Raw genomic sequence first — 14,575 nt, 5'->3', positions numbered from 1 at the left:
ACGTCATATATTTATCTTGTTCTACGACCAGGTCCTGGGTATGTTAACTTCTATTCTTGCCGAATTGTTGGGGGCGTACTTCATTAAAGATGTCGAAAACCATGTCATCTACTACTATATTATCAAGTTTTACTAAACAAATGGCTTTATTAGAAGTATTAGTGTAACATCCCCGATGCTTCTGAACTCATAGTAGTTACTCCACTGCAAGATGCCAGACGAATTTGTGTATGATATGCTTGTTTGACACTAATTAACTACCATGGATCAAATCGCTACTTAACAATGAGGGGTAGGACAAGAGTGTTGTGGGTAGGTCGGACGTGAAACATTGTACGCGAAGCAATTCCCATAGCCATCCCTACTCCCGGGCTCTAGACTGGTCCCATGGACCAACACAAGTAGTATTATCACTTCTTTTAAACTAGTATCTTACAAGTAGAGTAAAGAGCACACTCGGATCCTAAATGAGGATCTTATTTAAATAGATAACATGTTTCATGCCCTATTTGTATATTAGAGCATCGCGTCCAGGTCCAACACCGATGTAATGGACTGGAATACTAACCAACTCCTCTATCCTCTCCACATATAGTTGAGCAGTTTCCGGGAGATCATTGTAGTCTTGTACTGAGGAAATGTCCTCCGCCCACCCAGGCATGGCCTCGTACTTGACCTAGAGCAACAGAGTCCAAGAGTTTTATCGTCAATCCAAGCAAGAACGCATTACATTACGCAGATGAAATATGACTGGGCGAAAACATAACAAATTGTTTTTCTTGTTACCTCTGTTTGCTCCAAAAGATTGAGGTCTGCTGGGAACGATTCAATCGTTTTGCCATCTTTGGTACAATAGGAAATGCCCAGCTTAATTTCCTTCAATCCGGTCAGTACGTCAAGTTTTGTCAGGTTTAGAGATGAAAAGCCGTTGATTTGGCAGGAGTATTTGAGAGCAACTATATCGAGCCATCCACAACGCCTGGGCCGACCTGTCGTAGTCCCGAATTCCATTCCAGATGCACGGAGTAAATCACCGGTCTTGCCCAACAACTCTGTTGGGAATGGACCAGATCCAACCCTGGTTGTATAGGCTTTTACCTGCGCATAAAAATATGCTAGTTTTAGAGTGAAAGACAAATGTTCGATAAAGAGAATGTTAAGGAGTTCGGAGGCAACCGAGCCCACCACTCCAATGACATCACCGATGCTTCGTGGGGCAATACCAAGGCCAGTACAGATTCCTCCAGATGAAGGACTTGAGGAAGTAACAAATGGATATGTACCGAAGTCAATGTCTAACATGGTTGCTTGACCACCTTCAACCAATATTTTATTCTTATGCAAGATCGACTCATTCATGAAATGCACGATATCAGTTATGTAAGGTCCCAGACGTTCGGCAAACTTTTCGTACTTATCAACCTCCTCTTTGAGGGTCTTGCTGCTGTATTCAAATCCTTTGAATCGCATAGCTGCATCTTGCATGAGGATATGAAGTTTGGCACCAAAGGTGTCCATGTGTCGGAGATCACATACTCTGAGTCCATTCCTGATAACTTTGTTTGAATAACATGGCCCAATTCCCCTCTTTGTTGTTCCTATAAATTTATTTCCGAGCTCTACCTCCCTAAGTCCATCAAGAACTTGGTGAAAATCAAACAAAAGATGGGCACGGTCTGATACCATAATTCTTCCTTCACAGGAAACTCCATTAGACTCCAACTCATCAATTTCTTTAAAGAGCCCAGGAAGGTGAACTACCGTTCCATTACCAATCACACATTGCGTGTTCTCATTTAGGATCCCAGATGGAACAAGATGTAGTGAAAACTTCTTACCCTCAGAATTATATATTGTATGTCCAGCATTAGCTCCACCCTAAGAAGTAATACAAAACAATCCACATGTTAAGTAGGTGAAACGTGTATTATCAAATTTTATTGCACAAAGTAAGCCCATGCAACATAACCAGATAAAGCTAACTAACTACAATAGTGCAGAAGGAACAATCGGTTGAGGGAACTATATGATGTATATATACAACCTAGTTTTTGAAGGAAGTAATGCCGGAAAGAAGACCATTGTAAACAAATGGAACTTGTTGATCGTGCTTCAACTAAGTAATTCAACCGCCCATGCATTTTTTTTATCCACTAAATATGAACCTAGATGGATGAATGCAAAATTTATTCAACTACTAGAACAATTAATGAAAGTACTCATACAGTGCGAGTGGGGGACCATGTGGCTAAGAGCATGGTTAAGAGCAAGTACAATAGAGTGATGTAGGTCGGTTACAAAAGATGGCACATCGGATTTGTGCTTAGTTGGAGGATAGAGAAGATGAGAGAGAAGAGAAGCGGGCTAAAAGCTTATAGCCGGTTGTAGTATGAGACCCAACAACCTTTGTGAGAGAAAGAAGTGGGTGATATATTAATGGTATACTATATCATACTAGTATGGCTAACTATTGTATGGGTAGGTTATTAGGTTGGCTATAAGTGACATGGCAACTCCATATAGCCGGTTCTTGGCTATACTGTTAACCATGGTCTAATAATACAACCAACAATCGGCTTAAGAAGTTTCCATGTAATATAGAGTCAGTCTAATAGGTGCCTTGTACAATACACTACTTAACTAATAGTTGGTCCACCTTACAATCTCACAAAATGTCTTGAGTTTCGTGTTGTAGTCGGCTCTTATTCTACAACCCGCTTTCCTTCTCTATTATCTTCTATACAACCAACTAAGTAAAAATATAATACTTCAGTTTTGCTAAGTCTCAGTAGACTGAGACTTCGTTATGTCTCAGTCGATACTATATTCTCTTGATTTTTCATGGAGATTCGTGCAAAAAAAAACAGTTTTTTTCTTTTTCATCTTACATCAAAAATGCAAAACGGAGACCGAGCTCCATGGAGGCCTTTATTTGAAAACTTCAAAATTCAAAATTTTCAGTTTCAAAAAATTCTGAAAATAAATACACATATATCTAGATACATAATGTACATTTGTGCAAATTTTCAAGTCGAAATACATTAAAATGTGAGCTACACAAAAAAAACAAATATGAGGCTTTCTAACATATGTAATGTTCATCTTTAAAGTCCATGATTTTTTTTTTGTGCAGCTCACAATTCAAGGTATTTCATCCTGAATTTTTTTCACACATACACTTTACATCCTCGCATACATGTGTATTTCTTTTCCAGATTTTTTAGAACCGAAATTTATGAATTTTGAATTATTATTTTTCAAAATAAAGGGTTTCATGGAGCTCGGTCTCCAAAATGCCCTACTCATCTTACATACTATATCACTTGACTGAGACTTGATTAAGTCTCGGTCGACTGAGACCTAGCCACATACATAATATTTTAGTCCTTACAGCCTGCTTATGGCATCCTGTTGTACTTAGCATGCTCACGTGCCATACCACGCATGGGGGATGTGGTGGTGCGTGACGTGGAGGAGTGGGACCCATGCATGCAACCTTTTTCCTTTTTCTCTATGTTTTTTCTCCCTGGTGTGGGGCCATGCATGTATGGCTTTTCCAGCCTTTTTTCATGTATCAACCTTCCACAATTCTTAGAAATCCTAGTTTCAAAGGTTCAAAGTTTAAAATTTTGAAAGTTCCTCGTATTAAGGAGAGATTTTGGTGCTCTTCTTAGTTGATGCGATGAGGCAAAGATTCTGCCAGAAAATAAACCGAGCGCTATTCCAGACTAACAAACGAAGGCATGCATGCAATGAAGCCAGCAGAGAGCGTGCGCGCGCGAGAGGAGAGGGACCTGGCAGCGGGCGACGACGTCGAAGCGCCGCGCGAGGATGTCGACAAGCTTGCCTTTCCCCTCGTCCCCCCACTGCGTGCCAAGCACCCCCACCACCTGGCCAAGCGACTCCAGCCGCCGGCGCGCGGCCGCGGCCGCAGAGGACTCCTCCGCGGCGGAAGCAGACGGCGGCACCACGCGGCCTGAGCGCGGTGGCGCTGGCGGCCGCTGCCCTGCGGCGGGGAAGAGGTCCATTGCGATCGAGTCTCAGAGTGGAGTGGAGTGGAGGCCTCACGATCAGCTGGATCGGGGCTTAAATAGTACTCTAGTATGTGGGTGGGAATCGGCGACGAGAGAACGAGAGAAGTGGGAGAGCTTCATACGTCTACGCTCCTCTTCGACAAACCACACGACCGAGTTCAGCACATGGGTTTTGGCTACTCTCACGTGTTATGGTATGGTTTGATGATTTACCCACCCTACCGTGGGGGATTTTAGCCATAGGGTTAGCTAGCTGTTTGTCTGATGTGCACAAAAGTAATGGTTTCTGGAGCCTGGAGGTGCAAATTCAACCAGGCGAATCTTGCAAGAGTGTACTGTACGATATTGTTCTGCTGGTCGGCCTAGCTTGTTCCGTTCCTCGTAAGGCATTTCTAACCGATCCTCTAAAATTTAGTGAAGTAAAAGTTGAAGTAACGGTGGTCACACCTAACCAATCCCATATAGTTAGCGGAGTAAAATCAAATTTGTGGCTGTTTTGTATACTAGCCGCACAAACACAATCTCTACACAATACATATCTTAAAATCATTCAAATTAAAGCATGGATAACAATAACCGTCATAACATAAAGTTTCATCGTCGCGTTTTTCAAATTTAAACATGCGAAGTTCACTCAAAAGATATCACTTCAAACACAATGTTTGGTTTAAAATCACCACCATACTCCGCCACTTGCACACCACTTGGTGGAGCATGGTTCACTTGGTCGATGCAACCGGACCATCGGTTGCATTGATCATGGATGGTGCTCCAACAATGCTCGAGCGAACCTTGTGTACGGCTTGATCGCACGTCCATGGAGATGTTGTAGTAGTCAGTGATCCTCTCCAAAACATGGTCTTGGTTTGATCCGTTCCGATCGTTGCATCCATGGAGATGGCACTGTTAGAATTGTGTCGAATATTATTGTACAAGGTAGGTTACAGTTGGACTTGGTTTTGGACTGTGTGTAGACAGGGTAGGAGTTGTGTCCTAATAGAACACCTGTATCCTAGTCCTCTCATATATATCGGGGGTAGACACATGATGTATCATATGCCAACATAATAGCACGGGCACGCGGGGAGCCGGCGACGTGTGCCGGCGCCCGGGCGGCCGGGGTGCGGTATTGTGATGGTGTCATGGGGAGGAGCGCCCGTAGTCATGCCCCGGGGATGTAGCCATATCGGTGAACCTCGTTAACAAATCTTGGTGTCGTGCCTCGTGTGATTGCTTGGTCCTCGATAGATCGACGGAGTGTCTCGGATTATTTTAACAAGTGGTATCATGAGCAAGGTTACGAGGAGGCTGCGGATAGTTGATCTAGAGGAAGAAAACGGAAGATTTGTCAGGTTCATAGTGCGGGAATCAACCACGAAGAAGTTGCGTCGGTTTTGGGAGCCGAGGAGAGCAGCATCAGTGGCGGTTAGCAAGATGGACCGGTGACAAGGATTTCTTTCATGGAAGCGATCGGAAGCTAGCAGATGCATGGAGCCGTGGAGTCTTCGGCAAGCAACAGCAGATCGAAATCGGTCCTAGCGTACGGCGGTTGTGCAGAGCTGCTAGGGTTGCGTGGCACACGCACGTACAGGAGGCGAGGGGCCGGATCATCCACGATGCTGGAGCGGCGTGCAGGCCGGCGCGGGGAGGCTAGCAGCTTGAAGGGCGTGTGGCCCAAGGGGCCGCAGGCAAGTGGGCTGCAGGAAGCCAAGGCCCAAGGCGTGGTGGCAATCAGCGACTACTGTTGTTGTTGTTGGTGCGCTAGGACTACAGGAGGTTGCCAAGGCGTTGCATAAGCTTGGAGTCACGTGATTTGTTTGGAAAAGAGCTACGCAACGGAGACTGGTGCTATCCATCGGAAGAAGAGAAAAGCTAGACCTACAGCCTACAGGAACACATGTGGAGCTGGGAGTTTATTTTATTGATCTTCACGGATAAGTGTATACAGGAAGGCTCATGTGGTGGATTTTTTTGGCTTTATTTCTTTGTACATAGATTGTGTATATGGATGGTAGCGTGAGGATCTATGGTGCAGGTGGTGAGGTTGGCGACGTGCGTATAAGGCTCGGAGGAGTCTGGAGCGCGCCATGTTAGGATGATGCAAACACAGGGCGTCAAGCAATGCACGTAGATGTGCGGGGCGGATACAACGCAGGGTAGAGCATGGTTGCAGTCGGATAATTTCGGCTGGGTCGGGCTAGACTGTCTGATGGATCGACGGGGATGTCGGTCAAAGCAGAAGCGGCGGTGTTTTCAGCGACGACGACATAGGAGCGTGATGCTGATGGTGGCCGACTTCTGGGGCGTGAAAACACGTGATGTAGGCCTGAGGGCTTGTGCGGCTTCGACAAGACTATGGCGCAGGATTGATTCAAGGCAGTGCACACATGAGAGTTTGAAATCGATGGAGCGCGGGGGTAGCATAGCGCAGCTACATGAAGTCATGTTAAAGGTGGAGCTGGAGTCTGATGGATGACTATGCTCTGTGCTGATGGAGGGGCTACGGTGTAGCATAGCGCAGCTACATGTAGTCATGTTGAAGGTGGAGCTGGAGTCTGATGGATGACTATGCTCTGTGCTGATGGAGCGGCTATGGTGTAAGATATCGGAGAATCGAAGCCTATTTCATCGGGATAGCGAGAGACACGTGGATCGTACTGGGTACCAGTGGTCTGATGGAGACGTGATACTCGGCATCGGTCGGTGATGATCGATGGTTTTCTGCAGTGGGGGTTGATGCAGTGGGGGCTAGCTACCCGGGAGACTCGACCAGGACAGCAGAGGCTCGACGCGGTGATAGCGGCGAGGCGTGCGGTAAGCACGGGACACGGCGACAGACCAAGGCACTGGTGGTCAGACATGTGGTTAGACAAAGTGTGCAAGGGTGTTGAAGTAGTGTTGACGAGTATCAGATTCAAGTTGGTGACTGGGTCTATCGGTTCTAGTTGATGGACAGGAGTTGACCATGGAGAATCTGAGAAAGTGGCGGAAAGTCTGAAATTGTCAAAGGCTGAGAGAGTACATGGCCGTATATTTTGTGGTGTTCAGTGCACATGGCAAAGTGCGGATGACAAATACAGAAGAAGGCGGAGTGCTATAGCCGTGGGACATGCCAGAGACTATCCGAAAGAAGGGTGAGACAACTGCGAATTTGACTCAGGGTGACACAGGGCGACGGTGAAATTCCTTCAAGTTTCAGACAAGCAGTCAAGAAAGAGCGGTGACGTTGAGTTCAGGTAACTCCTATATTTGGCGTCCAATATGTGAGTTGTTCACTTTCACGCAAACAGTGGTCGGTGTGTGATGGCGTTGAATGGATTCTCCGAAAGTTGGGAGCACGGACTAGAGTAACAAGGAACTTAATTTTGCTCGAGTGTTGACTGTGGTCAAGAAAAGGAGGGACTACAAGTAGGTGGAGTCACATGGAGTCTGGGAGTAGCAGCGGTGCTCATGGCGTATCTCAAGTCCAATGTACAAGGAGGTTCGATGCATGGATGAATTCAAGGTGGTGAAGAATATTCTTCAAGGTGGAGTTTGTTAGAATTGTGTCGAATATTATTGTACAAGGTAGGTTACAGTTGGACTTGGTTTTGGACTGTGTGTAGACAGGGTAGGAGTTGTGTCCTAATAGGACACATGTATCCTAGTCCTCTCATATATATCGGGGTAGACACACGATGTAACATATGCCAACATAATAGCATGGGCACGCGGGGAGCCGGCGACGTGTGCCGGCGCCCGGGCGGCCGGGGTGCGGTATTGTGACGGTGTCATGGGGAGGAGCGCCCGTAGTCATGCCTCGGGGATGTAGCCATATCGGTGAACCTCGTTAACAAATCTCGGTGTCGTGCCTCGTGTGATTGCTTGGTTCTCGATAGATCGACGGAGTGCCTCGAATTATTCTAACAGGCACACCAAGCGTCGCAAAGCGCAAGGTCCTCCTTTTGGCTATAGTTTTGGGTGCAGCTCCTTGAGGTCTTGGTGCTTGCTTCGGTCACCTCCACCACGTCCTCCTCGGCCACCACCTCTTGGACCTTCTCCTCGGCCTCCTCCATGTCTTGGGTGGCCGAATGATCCCAAAATGAGTCATAGTTGAGATTATCAAGGCCAACGGTGGCCGAGGACTCCAACGATGCGAGGAATTCGGCCATGTTCATCTCCGCTCTACAATGTCAAAGCAAGCAATGTAAATAATCACTACCGATCATGAACAATTACTATCGAATACCAACGGGACGCGAGGTCTTATTTTTACCTTGCTGGCATTTCATCGAGCACTTGGCGACCGCTTTTTCTGTTGCCGGCTGTGGCCGCCGCTTGCGCCGAAGCAGTCGCCGTAGGGGCAGCCGGAGTTTCTTGCACGAGGCGTAGGCTTTGGACGAGGCGTCGTCACGGTCTTCTTCATCTTCTTCTTGGTGGTCGCCTCGGCGAGCGCCGATGCCACCGACATCAGCTTTCGAGCCTGTTTGCCTCTGGTAGGTGCAGCGGGTGGGTAGCGTGCCGTTGCCGGAGACGCGGTGGCCACCCCGGACACCATTGGCGCGGTTGGAGGCGGAGCTTGGACCCGGTGGTTCTTTGTCATCCCCAAGCTTTTTTTGGCACCGGTGGCGGCGCATGGGTGGTTTCCAGCGGTGAAAAGCCGGCACCCGTGGCCGGCGGGGTGAGCAGGTGGGGTGGGTTGGCTATCCATTCCGGCCGGCTCGGAGGTCATCCATGGCGGCGGCGGGGGGTGGCGGCGCCGGGGACTAGAGGTAGTGCGGTACGGGAGGGCGAGAAGGAATTTTACTCGGCCGCGGCACGATGGAGTATATTTAGGAAAATCTTGGGAGGAATAGGGACTTGGAGTAAAAATTATACTTCGTTAACGCTTTTAAGGGATCGGCTAGGTCCACCGTAAGAGAGTAAACCGAAAATTTTACTTCTTTATGGTTGTATTGGGGATCAGTTAGAAATGCCCTCAGTGCTGATAAGAGCATCATTAGTGTATAGAGGCAACACTGTGCGGTTCCCATGTTTTTGCCTCTAGTCTAGGCCGAAAAGTTTGCAGCTTTTGTGAACTTGCCGGAGGAGGAAATCAGTGATATGGTGCAAGTGCCTAGTTTCCTTCTGACTGAATGTGCACAATTACATGGTTGTCATAAACTAGTGTGGTGCTACTGTATATTTCAATTATTAGTGATTAGTTAAACCCCAGTTCTCCAAACCAACAATTTATTATGCTTCCCTTAAATGGAAATCTACTATATCTAAATAGAAGCCCCCACCACTTGATTTCTCTAGACATGCAGGCTATCCACATCAGCAAGCTGCCACGTCAGCAATTTTCCACCAATCAGCCGTGAGTCATGCAGCCCATTCACCTTAACTTAGGTACAGATAATTAGCAAAAAGGAAAAAAGTCAATCGCTAGACTCTAGACGCAAGCGTCCATTGCTTGCCATGCATAATAAACGGTAATCAATACTTGCATGCGTCGGTTCCATAGATAGCCACCAATATATTGTAGGCTGGTCACAATGGGCAAGAACATAGTCTAGTAACTTACACACTTTCCTAGACTATGTTACTACCTCCACAGTGGGTAGGAACATCTATGTAGTGTCATGCAACAATGTATTTATTAGGTTATAGACTCATTTTTTTTGGAGTGTGTGATGTTCCGGTAACTTAGCTAGTTACCACAAGCACCTCTCTCTTTATTAAATATATGACACATAAGCAAAATTGTATTGCAGTGTGTGATGTTACTCCTAAGTTCCTCCCCATTGTGACCAGCTGTAGGAAACTGATGCTACTCCCTCCGTCTAGGTGAGTAAGTCATTTTAGGTTGTGCACCGTGACCAAGGAGGAGGGAAAAACAAGAAAACTTAATGTTTATTTGCTAATTAATAGCATTGCATGCAATGAACTAACCACTGCATGTCGTGTTTGGTAGTCTCAAGTTATTAAAAGCATGCACACCTTACTTCTCTTATCGGTTGATATGTCAAGAAACAAAAAATGAGGTAGAATTTAATGCACCGCGCCTAAGTGTTTTGGGATTATTTGGTTTTTGTAAGATGACTTACACACCTAGATGAAGGGAGTAGAATTAACAGGACGTGAACAAAGAAACTGCTTCGATTACGATGAGAATTTATACTCGGACGACTAGGTTCCTTCATCTCCCTGAAGGTATAAATCTCCATCGATGCCCTACAAAAATCCCAACCGATTCTTCCATCTTTCCTGTATCTCTACCTCTCTCTCTCTCATACTGCGCCGCCGGCCAAGCCTTAAGGGTCCATCGCAGTTGGAGATGCACACACTGCTGCCATAATCCTTGATCGTGCAGTGGAACGCCATGGCGCCGCCGCCTTGAAAGCGACGATCGGCATCCTTCTGGCCGGTCAGATCTCCGATGAGCACTACTCCCTCCGCAAGTAGTTGACACTGGTCGAGATCTTCCAGCTGGTGGCCGGTGCACTCTCTAAGGCGCCCTCGTGGTGGTGATACGTGACCAGTACCTGGTCGCCGAGCAGTTCTGCAGAGCTCGCTACGGCCTCCACCGCTCCACGGCGTGGACGCCGGCGTCGGGTACGCCTATGCGTGGGCGGGCGACGTCAAGCGCGAGAGCCCTGGCCAGTACGGCCCAATAGTATATGGACTGATTTTGCACGGAAAGAGGGTCAGGTTTTCTTACCTTTTGCTCATTTGCTTATGTATTTGTATGCAATGGAAAACATAGCGGATTTTTTATCAAGTATACTTGGTGCATGCCATCATTCTATTTCGGTTCATTAAATTCTTCCAAGGATTTTCAAGTGGATTATCTTTATACCTTCCTAACTGACTTTTAGCTAGCAGTGCTAGATTGGTGACTACACCTCTTTTGCAACGAGGTAATTATGCACTAAACTTTTTTGTATGATGATTGGTTGTTATACTCATATTGGATTGATTTTTTTCTGTCATAGTCAGAAGATGTTGTTTGCCAGGTATTTCTACACTAGAGCACCTTCAGTTATTTGTGCAGCTACAGGCATGTAATCCGGATTATATATGTTTGATAATTTTCTTCAAAATTGTAATCTTCATTTTAAGTGACACCATTGGTTCAATGGCAAAATCTGTCTGAGCATTTTATATACCTTTAGGCACTGTGACAGGACTAATGGAAATATTTTTGCCTCTCTTCATAGCTCTCTTAAATCATCACATTAGTTCTGATGATGACCAATAACATATTGTTGCAGAAGTTACATTACAGAACAATCTTGCATTGCTACACCCGCAAAGCATCATTATGATGGTACCGTAAATCCTCATAGTTGGTGAACTGAAACACAACATGCTATGCCATAACTGTAGTATCTAATTTCACGATAAAATTGAAAACTATATTATGTTCTATATATACTTTGCCTGAGGTCAGCAGAAAATAAGAAGACATGCATTTTGAGGTCCTAATGTTTGTGATCCTGAACCTAAATATTTTTTCATAATTATATTATGTTTTTAGAGATTTTTTCCCCTTAAGGTTTTACATGCGCATTACAGTCACTTTCCAAGTGCATTATAGTCGCTTTCTACAAATTCCCGCCGCAACGCGCGGGGTGTCTTCTAGTTCCTAGAATGTTTGGCGACAAAACCTAGAAGCGCTTGCAACATAGTGCAACATGAAAATATCTTGAGCGAACTTATCTAGTTATGCTCATTGGTCCATAGCTTGGCTATGTGGTTTATCGAAGGGTGCTTCAGTACTACTCAGGGAAAGAAGATGGCCATATGGTCAGTACAACTTGGAGTGCCATACTTATGTCGTCGCATACTCAGATTATTTGCTCGGATGCTATTGCTCTTTTTTTTTCTCTTCTTATATATGAGAAAGGCATTATCACTCAAGTGGCCAATTACACCAGACGTACAAACTTGAATATGACTTCTGATGAATTGTAACTACCACTCTTGTCTAGTTGTGTTCCCATCGATATGCACGGCTCCTATGACAGTTCAACAAGCTATTGTCTCTTACTGGTTTTTAAAGAGTGGTTGTGATTTCCCCATTTTCACATTTGACGCGGTTTTTAAGCTAGGCACTAATGTGTGTGGAACGAAATGATGAACCAACTAGTGCATCCTGAAGTGGAAAGCCAATGTTTTAGCTTGCTAAAAAAATAAGTTGGAAGCTTGAGACGAGCCCAGCTTAGCTCATGACATGTTTTTACATTGATTGAGTTGGACAGAGTCAGAGACTACCACTCGCCACGTTAAGCGGGTACTAGCTTGTTGTTGCACCAGGAGTTGTTATGCCAGGTACAGTAGCATATGGACATTTTATACCCATTGCGCAAAAATACGTTGTCCATATGGCGGTATCCGAAAATATATCTTGAGGTTGGCCTTAATGGACGATCTGCCCCACCTTGATTGATAGCGATATAGCCACTCTCATTTCAATGCGGAAAAATGCTACTCTCATTTCAATGTGGAAAAATGATACCATCATTCTAATCTACTATCGGGCGTGCTAAATGCCATTAAATTAGGTAGCTAAGGTCCTAGAGGACGGTCCAAATGCAGAAGAGTGGTCTGCTAGGAGCGGATTCCCCAGAAGCAGGGGGGCGGGAGATGGCCATCTTGAGGCACCTCACAACCTACATGCAACACAGATGAGACCCAGGAAGGTACCCAATTGGAAGTCAGAGGATTGGGGCTTGTTGAGACCATAGATCGCTTTGCATAAAGGACAAATAAGAGAAGAAGCCAGAACCACGTCTCTGCTAGGAATCTCCCTCGAAAGGCTTGTTTCCCTGCGACTATGTCCTTAACCTAACTTGGGGAGATATTGGAAGAGTCCACATGTTAGAGCTCGACAGCCACCTAAGCAAGTTCCTCTCTTTTTGCATTATTAATATATAGCCCTCTCGTTACTTGAAATGAAATGGAATGACATGAAATTCATATCTAATAGAGGACTAGATCGATGCTTTAATGCAAGGCAGGGCATCTACTAGCTTTCTTGCCTTATCACAAGCTATTGAGAACAGATCTAAGAGCATCGGTTTTTCCTGGACGTAGTTTTATCGAGGATCTAGAAAGAGATTTCACCCAACAGGCTTTGCCTGATAAGCAAATAGGATCTCCAATAGCGGGAGGTAAGAGATTCATATGAGAGAGAAAAAAAGTAAATGGCCTTGTAGGAGGCGTGGCCATTGTTGCGGCAGTCGGTTCTTCTTCGGCGTGTCCGTGGGATTGCCTCAGTGTGTTTCTTGCTATGAAGTCGGAGTTGCAGCAACGGGGTCCCGGTGGTGGCAATGACGAGCAACATATGGTTTGTTTGGTGTTCTTTCACGCCACCAACCTTGCATAATTCTCCTTCATTGTTCTCCCTCCGAATTGAAGTTGTGTTCTTCTTGTTGCAGGTGGTTGGGCTTTCGCATGGATCTTCATGTGACTCTGCACGGCGTTTTGGAGTTGGCTAGGTCGACAGCGTCTTCGGCGAAGTCGGAGTTGCCTGCTTAGGGAGAAGGGACGGCGATGACGCCTATTTGAGGAGAGGTGGTGATGATGACGTCAATGCGCTATCTCGATGAGCTCTCTCTGCAAGGTGTGTGCCACTCAGCGGATTACGATGGTTTCCGTCAGGTTTTCGGTTAATTAATGCATGAGGCAGAAAAATTGTCTCCGTTTCGAAAGAAAAAACTATGCTCGTCGTTTCTGTAGCTTGGCTATGTAGTTAATCGAAGGGTGCTTCGATAGTACTCCCTTCGTCCGTGAATAAGTGTACTTCTAGCTTTTGTCCTAAGTCAAAGTTTTAAAATTTTGACCAACTATATACAAAAGAGTAGAAACATATATGACATCAAATTGATATATTATGAAAGCACATTTCAAAATGGATCTAGTGATATTAACTTAGTGCCATAAATGCTGCTACTTTTCCCTATACAGTTGATCAAAGTTTTAAAGCTTGACTTAAGACAAAAGCTAGAAGTACACTTATTCGCGGACGGAGGGAGTACTGTGGAAAGAAGACATGACCTTGATAAGTGCCATACTTTTGTCGTCTCATACTCAGATTATTTGCTCGGATGCTATTGCTCACCTTTTTTATTTTCTTAGATATGAGAAAGACACTATTACAACAACAAAAAAATACTATCACAAGATGTTGACAAGAAATCCATCATCATCATCATTCCACTCAAGAGGCCAATTACACCGGACGAACTTGAATACGACCGATGCTAATTTCTAACTACCACTCTTTCGTAGTTGTGTCCCCATCGATCTGCACGGCTTCTACGGCAGTTCTACAAGCTATTGTCTCTAGTGCCGTTCAATGAATGGTTGTGGTTTTCTATCTGCACACACCTGTTGAGATTTGACGCAGTTTTCAAGCTGGGCTCTGACATGTTTGTAACGGAGTGATGAACCAACTGGTTCGTCCCGAAGTCGAATGTCGGGTGCTTTTTTTTAGCTTGCTATTTTTATCCAGGCTTCTCCAAAATAAAAAATGGAATTGGCAAGTTAAAACTTGAATACGACCGATGCTAATT

The 14,575-nt window shown here is 45.4% G+C and overlaps 1 protein-coding gene across 1 annotated transcript; it reads right to left on the bottom strand.

Annotated features, from left to right (window-relative positions):
- Window positions 1-505: 505 nt before the first annotated feature.
- Window positions 506-4,028, bottom strand: LOC119292453 (adenylosuccinate synthetase 2, chloroplastic-like). The gene is made up of 4 exons (XM_037571289.1): window positions 3,795-4,028; window positions 1,186-1,878; window positions 787-1,098; window positions 506-676 (listed from the first exon to the last, which is right to left on the bottom strand). The coding sequence occupies exons 1-4, from the start codon at window positions 4,026-4,028 to the stop codon at window positions 506-508; spliced, it is 1,410 nt and encodes a 469-aa protein (XP_037427186.1).
- Between the last annotated feature and the right edge of the window lie 10,547 nt (window positions 4,029-14,575).

Source organism: Triticum dicoccoides, chromosome 4B, assembly GCF_002162155.2.
Source record: "Triticum dicoccoides isolate Atlit2015 ecotype Zavitan chromosome 4B, WEW_v2.0, whole genome shotgun sequence".
Lineage (NCBI taxonomy): Eukaryota > Viridiplantae > Streptophyta > Magnoliopsida > Poales > Poaceae > Triticum > Triticum dicoccoides.
Note: the sequence above shows the minus strand (reverse complement) of the source record. Positions and strands in the feature narration are given on the sequence as shown.

What these genes read in the sequence shown, in the direction of transcription:
- LOC119292453 (XM_037571289.1), bottom strand. Translation starts at nt 4,028, where the DNA reads ATGGACCTCTTCCCCGCCGCAGGGCAGCGGCCGCCAGCGCCACCGCGC. An exon ending in ACGTCGTCGCCCGCTGCCAG is followed by an intron (nt 1,879 to 3,794) that starts GTCCCTCTCCTC and finishes ATTACTTCTTAG; the next exon opens with GGTGGAGCTAATGCTGGACA. An exon ending in TCGGTGATGTCATTGGAGTG is followed by an intron (nt 1,099 to 1,185) that starts GTGGGCTCGGTT and finishes TTTTATGCGCAG; the next exon opens with GTAAAAGCCTATACAACCAG.